General features: G+C 51.4%; 2 protein-coding genes across 2 annotated transcripts in view; both read right to left on the bottom strand.

Annotated features, from left to right (window-relative positions):
* Positions 1-6,302, bottom strand: part of LOC106809516 (histone-lysine N-methyltransferase 2A-like) — a 6,552-nt gene extending 250 nt beyond the window's left edge. Inside the window, exons 1-8 of the mRNA XM_014812610.1 lie at positions 6,287-6,302; positions 4,836-4,973; positions 4,192-4,658; positions 3,878-4,013; positions 3,219-3,366; positions 2,889-2,936; positions 2,431-2,567; positions 2,199-2,207 (exon numbers count right to left, since the gene is read on the bottom strand). Coding sequence (XP_014668096.1) covers positions 2,199-2,207; positions 2,431-2,567; positions 2,889-2,936; positions 3,219-3,366; positions 3,878-4,013; positions 4,192-4,658; positions 4,836-4,973; positions 6,287-6,302 — 1,099 coding nt within the window. The remainder of the gene's footprint in view (positions 1-2,198; positions 2,208-2,430; positions 2,568-2,888; positions 2,937-3,218; positions 3,367-3,877; positions 4,014-4,191; positions 4,659-4,835; positions 4,974-6,286) is intronic.
* Positions 6,303-6,369: 67 nt separating this feature from the next.
* The window catches only part of LOC106809515, a 6,537-nt gene continuing 5,875 nt past the window's right edge, over positions 6,370-7,031 (bottom strand). The window contains exon 6 of the mRNA XM_014812609.1: positions 6,370-6,503. Within this exon, the coding sequence (XP_014668095.1) occupies positions 6,370-6,503 (134 nt within the window). The remainder of the gene's footprint in view (positions 6,504-7,031) is intronic.

The following is a 7,031-nucleotide window of genomic DNA, read 5'->3' as shown; positions in this document are numbered from 1 at the left end:
ACCTCACTCGGGGGACCAATAGCAAAAGTCTCCTTGGAAATGATTGCCAGGTCGGGTCTCCGCCACCGCCTTGCCCATCTCGCTCGGCCTCTGGCCGCTTAGCCGGCAGCCGGGTTTCCCGGTGCGTAGAATTCCTTTTTGGTAACGCGTGTGTGCTGTCAAGTGTTTATCATTAAGCATGCATGTGTGTACTGTACTGTATTTGCCTTCAATCCAATGGCGCGCGCCGCCGCCCGCGCCGTATATATACGTCGACTTGCCTGTGCGCGATGGCGCTTACGTGTGCCTCGCCCGCCTGCGCCCGTGCTGTGCATTGCGGGGCGTGCATTGCGTGGTGTGCGTGCAGTGCGTCGCGGCACAAGGTCGCAGTTAAGCCGGTGCCGTGCAGTGCGGTGCGTCCTGCGCTGCAGTCGCGTCTGTGTGTGCGCGAACCTACTTCAGTCAATGCAGTAAACAAGGTAGTGCCTGCCGGTGACGCGCTCCGCTTCGCCGTGTGTGGCCTAGGCGCGGTGCCATGTAGTGCAGCGTGCTGTTGCGTGCCTGCGCGCCGTGCGTAGCGTGCGCTCGCCTCGCGGGCGTGCCTACGTTAGAACCCATAGCGGACCAACGCACCCGATAGATGGTATAAGAACAGGTAATCATGGAAATCCTAATTGATATTTCATGAGGATGAATTCACACGTATATTTTCCTCCACTGGCCGCGCGACTAACGTGTGGCCTCTGTGATTCCTGCTCATTCCCGATTGTAGTTTTTTTAGGTCAATCCCCTCGAATAGAGTTTTTCATCAGTGTCGACACTCTTCTATTAGTCCAGACTAATTACCAACCTCTACATGAATTTGAAGTAGTGTCTAGTACCGACGCTGAAACAATCGTTGCCCCCCCACATACTTCATATCGCAATGGGCGGCCCGTGCCAGCAGGTCACAGGTACGCCAGCCAGTACGGCGAGGTATCCGTAAGAAGCCGTCGATTGCTGCACAGCCATTCACACGTGCTCGGCGGCCGCGTCCTCTCAAACCCTGAGCCTGCCAGGCGCCCTATACGCGCGGCCTTGCCCGACCCAGCCGCTAAGAGACTTCGATTTATAAACAATCGATCCTCCGCTCGTACAGGCAAGCCATTCACTATTCTTGCTAGCCCTAATTTAGTTCTGTGTTTAGGACTGAACTGCGATTCCATTCACTATTTCAAGTCGTGCATTTTGTGGCTTGGATGTGAGTTGTGCATTATCATGTTAGTCTGTCAGCTCGATGTAATAACTGTCTTGAATGTTCTGAGTCGTGCGATGTGTGTGTGTCCCTGTCGTGTTGTGTGCGATGTGTGTGTGTCGATTGTCGTGTGTGTGTCTGTGTTGTGCGCTGTGGTCGTGCGTTGCGTGCGTGCGTATGTGTGTGTGTCCGTCGTGATGTGTGTTTGTCGCGCGCCCCCGCCGCAGTGTGTATTAGCAACAGGTATTAGCTTACTGTGCTTGTGTGTACATGTGAGCGAAACAGCCACTGCGAAAAAAAAGTCGCCCTGGAAGTGCGAAAAGAGCCTGGAAAAATGAAAAGTAGCCCCTGAAATTTTGGGGGGTTTTGCCCCCCAAAAAAGAGCCCGGAAATGAAAAAATTAATTTTTCAACTGGTTAAGCTACGACTCGGCGTGACCTGCCACCGGTCTGCAACAGGATAGGCCAGATACAAATATCCGCCGATATTTTTTGTAAGATATTTAGAACGTTTTGGAAATATTTATAAAATCTGGATATTTTAGCAACAATCCGTTAATTATTTAGAAGATATAACATTCAATTTTCTCAAATATTAAGCCGATTTTAGCTGAGAGATGAGCTTTTTGTCCTTTTCTAGTTAAGAAAAACCCATCCAGCGGCCCGTGCAATACTGTCATGGCCAGTGCCTTCGTACACTCAAGGGGCATACCACTGCCCAATGTAGCACTATTTTTTAAGTGCGCGCGGAGCTCCGGGCGAAAACACGCGAATGGAGATTCGCTAAACAGCGTATGAATTTTTTTTTCGCACACAATAAATATGTTTAAAATGACAATTACATTGAAATAACTGTAGATATTCATTACTAACATTTATGGGGATATTAGAAAAAAATTTGAGATATTAGCAGATTTTTTGCTGAGAATTTCCGTGGAAAACATATTTACGGCCATTTTTTCGAGGATATTGTTCTAAGCCTAAGCACAGCGCCATATCCTATAGTTGCGACCCGCCGCTTAAAGCTTATCGCAGCGAACACCCATGTAGATAAAAACAAAGTCAAATTAAAATTTAATTAAGAAGTTTTCGAGATTACATCTCTTCATCAGGTCAGTAGACATTGGAATAGCCAATTCCTTGACTTTGTTTATATATATATATATATAAATATTATTATTATTATTAGTTTTATTATTTTATATTGTGTCAACAGTACCTGTGGCTCCATCTGTAGCTTGTTGTGCTTGTAGGCCTTCCCGCGCACTTTCTTTACCGCAGCGCTGATTGTCATACCCTTCGCGACGCCATCTTTGATGTCACGGCCAAACTGAGGTTTCTCACAGATACGCAGCCTGCAACGACGCTGGGCGCTCAGTTTCCGCCACATCCCCGCCGCTTCTCATCCCCTCGCTTCCCACAGCTTCCCCTGGTCCCCATAGTACCTCGTCTATTCCCATCACCTTTCCTCAGTTTCCTGATCCCGTGCGCTCACCCCATCATCCCCCAATTTTCCATCGTATCCCTTCAGTTCCCATTACATCCCCTTGGTTCCCATCGTATCCCTTCAGTTTCCATCTGGTGCTCTCGGTTCCCATCTCATCTCACGATCACTACATCTACGCCACGAAACCACGTGAAATAAAATAGCTATCCATGCTATGAGAGATACTTACTTGCATCCCTTCTTGTATACTCCACGACCGCCATATTTGCTCATGTCACTGTAAACAGCAAGTCAAAATAGTGTGAGATTTAGATTTCACTTCCGTAGAGATATAGCACACCTGTTGTCCTCATTGCAATTCGCAATTCGCAAAACTAAACACTCACACACGAGGCTCTACATGATACACAATCTACACGCTAGCACTAGCAGCCACGGACACTGAAGTGTCAGCATTGACCCTATTGACCAATACTACGGAAACGACGGGAGGCGGCGCGCCGTTGCCACGACTACGCGGGATGAGTGACAGCGAGGGGAGGGGGGTTACGTAACGTACATGCAGGGGGGGCATGTCCGACAATCCTTCCTGCAACACGGCAGGCAGCGGCCACAGCGGATGCGACGGAATCGCGTGGACCGTGGCGTGGCGCTGCCGACCGACCCCGCCTTCTTCTTGGGCTTGCCAGCGACGGACCACTCATCATCTGTGCGACAACGATAGCGAGGTGTTAGGTTCGCGGGGGAGTATACAAGGAGGTGTATAGTGATGGGGGGTTATCTCGTTATACGTATAACATCCCTCATTCATTCTCTCTCTCTCTCTCTCTCTCTCTCTCTCTCTCTTCTCTCTCTCTCTCTCTCTCTCTCTCTCTCTCTCTCTCTCTCTCTCTCTCTCTCTCTCTCTCTCTCTCTCTCTCTCTCTCTCTCTCTCTCTCTCTCTCTCTCTCTCTCTCTCTCTCTCTCGCTCTCGCTCTCGCTCGCTCTCTCTCTCTGTCTCTCTCTTTCTCTCTCTCTCTCTCACATTCGTTGTTTCGCTTTGTCCCTCTCCCTCTCATCTGTGTCACATTTTTTTGTGTCATCTCTTTCTCACACATTCTTCCTTTCGTCTCTCACAAGGAATTCTCCTCATCCGCTCCCTCTCCTCCACCTCTACAACCCATGTCCGTCTTTCACAACCATTAATCTTGTTACATCTACTCATTCTTCCAATCTTACCACTGTCATCAGAGGACCTCAGGTTGGTCTTCTCATCATCAGGGAGAGCGCTGAGGTGCAGGGTGGTAGCCTCGGCCATGGCGGGCTTCCCCAGTGCCACCTCCATCCGACGAGCAACGTGTTTAATCCTCGGTCCCTGCACACGCAATACACGACGCTAAACACCCATGCTAACCATCGTCGTTGTCATCGTCATCACCGTCGCTATCGTCATCATCAGTATCGATATCCTCATCATCATAATCGTCGTCACCATCATCATCATCATCATCATCATCATCATCATCATCACTATCAATATAAATCGTGCCTACCTGACACTCGGCTTTCGTTGGACTCCTCCCCTCCTCCGCATCCTCATCCTCGGCCTCCTCCCCTGCGTTAGACCTCATCTTCTCAAAGTGTCGCACAATGCGCGCCTGAATGCGCGTCGACGACCTCACCGCATCCTCCCCGCTCGCCGGCGGCGCCACCTGCAGCTTTTGTTTCTTCGGCGGCAGCAGCAGCGGCTTGCGACGCCGCTGCTTGCCGACGCCCTTCTGGGCGACGCCCTTCTGGGCCTGGATGGCGCGCCGCTTCAACGCATCTGCGAGTTTCATGTTGAGCAGCGAGCTATCTTTTACGAGCAGCATCGCACGCATCTGCGGGCGCCGCCTGGTGGCCGCGTCAACTTCTGCCGCATCGTCGACTTCCTGCTTCACGTTGGTGGCGCCATCTGGCGGCGTCTCGGCGGCGTTGTCGGTGGAGATGGCGTTGTTCTTCCCTCGCGCCTTCTTCTCCTCTTCAACGAAAAAGACGGGTTTTCTAAACCACCTCCTTTTCCGTTTCGGCTTCGGAGCCTGTCCCTCCGCAGCCGCCGCCGCCTCCTCCTCCTTCCCCTCCTCCTTTATGAGTCCCTCCCCCAGATGGAGTGGTTTCTTTTTCAACCTCCTCCTCCGTTTCGGCTTTGGCATCGCACCTTCTTCCTTGGCCGCTTCTCCCGAGGAGAGATCCTTCTGACTCTTTCTCTTCCTCTTCTTCCCGGCAGATGCTTCCTCCTCCGTTCCAGCAGTCTGGCTCGATAACAAACCCTCCTCCTGCTGCTCCTCCTGCTTAACTGTAGAGGTAAAGAAAAGCCACGAGGTTAACGGCAACTGACATCTTTTCGGGGACAAGCGCCGCGCGCGACGTCACCACGATGTGACATCAACTTGCACTTGTCACAGCAACGACAAAAAACAAGGCGGCAAGTACATAAAAACAAACACGTCAGAGTAACCCTACACCATCTACAGCAATATAACTACGCGGAAACCACAGTGCGATTCTATAGTATTAAACGACGTGCTGTTCCGACCCATACGTGCGCAGCGCACGCGGCGGCGGCTGAGGGTGTAACGTGACCAACTTCCTACATCTCACTCGTTCCTATTGCTCTCCCCTCCTTCCTATTGCTCTCCCTGCCTTCCTATTGCTCTCCCTGCCTTCCTATTGCTCTCCCTGCCTTCCTATTGCTCTCCCCTCCTTCCTATTGCTCTCCCCTTCTTCCTATTGCTCTCCCCTCCTTCCTATTGCTCTCCCCTCCTTCCCGAGGCCGCCGCGCGATCGTCACCACGACATGTGACATCAACTGCACTTCACACCGCCGCACGCCAAAAAACAAGCGGCAAGATACATCATAACAAACACGTCAGAGTAGACCTGACACCATCTATCAGCAATATATGACTGACGCGGAAACCACAGTGCGATCTATATGTAGTAAACGACGTTCTGTTCCGACCGCGTACCGTGCGCCGGGCACGCAGGACGCGGCCGAGGTGTAGCGTGACCAACTTCCTACACCCCTCCACCCTTCCATATGCTCCCCCCCTCCTTCCTATGCTCTCCCTCCTGTCGCTATTTCCTCCCCTGCCTGCCTTATTGCGCCTCGCCCTACCTCTCCTATGTGCGTCCCTGCCCTCCTTCTATTTGCTCTCCCGCTCCCTCAAAAATTCCTACTTGCTCCCCCTGCCTTCCTACTTGCTCCCCCCTGTCCTAATGCTCTCCCCCCCTTCCTATTGCTCTCCCCTCCTCCATTGCTCTCCCCTCCTTCCTATTGCTCTCCCCTCCTTCCTATTGCTCTCCCCTCCTTCCTATTGCTCTCCCCTCCTTCCTATTGCTCTCCCCTCCTTCCTATTGCTCTCCCACTCGACTTTCTATTGGCTCCCCCGTGCCTTAACCTATTGTAATCTCTGCCCTCCTTCCTATTGAATCTCCCTCTTCCCAATTGTCTCCCCTCCTTCCTATTGCTCTCCCCTCCTTCTGCCTATTGATCTCCCTCCTCCCATTGCTCTCCCCTCCTTCCCATTGCTCTCCCCCCCTTCCCATTGCTCTCCCCTCCTTCCTATTGCTCTCCCCTCTTTTCTTTCATCACCCTCCTTCTTTAACCATCCCTTTCCTTCATAGTTACGCTGTGCCGTTAACACCGCTACGCTCGACCCGCGTGCGCGCTGCGGGCGAGAGCGTACCTTTTACTGGGCGCTCGGTTGAACTTGTTTTACTTCTGTCGCCGTTGCCGGTATAAGGCGAGACTCCCGAATACCTCGACACATTTCCTCATGACACACGCGACACGTGCGAACGCCACAGTCGCACGACAGCTCCCCTGTACAACAGCAACGAGACACAATCACACACGGTGAACGGTGAGGGACCGTCACATAGAGGGACGTGCCCTGCATGGTGACACCGTCACATAGATGGACGTGCCCTGCATGGCAGAGATGCCAACACATATTTGAAGCAATCTGTAGTTTCTGGCCATCAAATTAGTAGTTTCGAGGGGGATCCGGCATGATGCCCACCCGGGAATATTTTTATTCTGAGAATGCAATCGTTCCTTGCAGTATGATGGTCAAAATACACATAAATTGACAACAAAATGATCAATAATATGACAAAAATTATTTTTTTTGCCATGACTCACAGTGAATCGTATTTGATACAAACTGGCGTAGTGTGTGTCATCCGGCCGAAATATGTACCAAAATTTCTTTTAATTTCGATCAAGTCGTTTGGAGCACCAAGTAACCTATGATGCCCGTTACAATCGTTACTCAGCGTGTTGAACCTGCCTGCGTGCTCCGCGTTAACGTTCGTGTGCATCGTATGCGTGTGTTGCATTCGTATCGGG

The sequence above is a fragment of the Priapulus caudatus genome, unplaced genomic scaffold, assembly GCF_000485595.1.
Source record: "Priapulus caudatus unplaced genomic scaffold, Priapulus_caudatus-5.0.1 Scaffold360, whole genome shotgun sequence".
In the NCBI taxonomy this organism is placed as follows: domain Eukaryota; kingdom Metazoa; phylum Priapulida; class Priapulimorpha; order Priapulimorphida; family Priapulidae; genus Priapulus; species Priapulus caudatus.
This window is presented reverse-complemented; position numbering and strand designations above follow the sequence as displayed.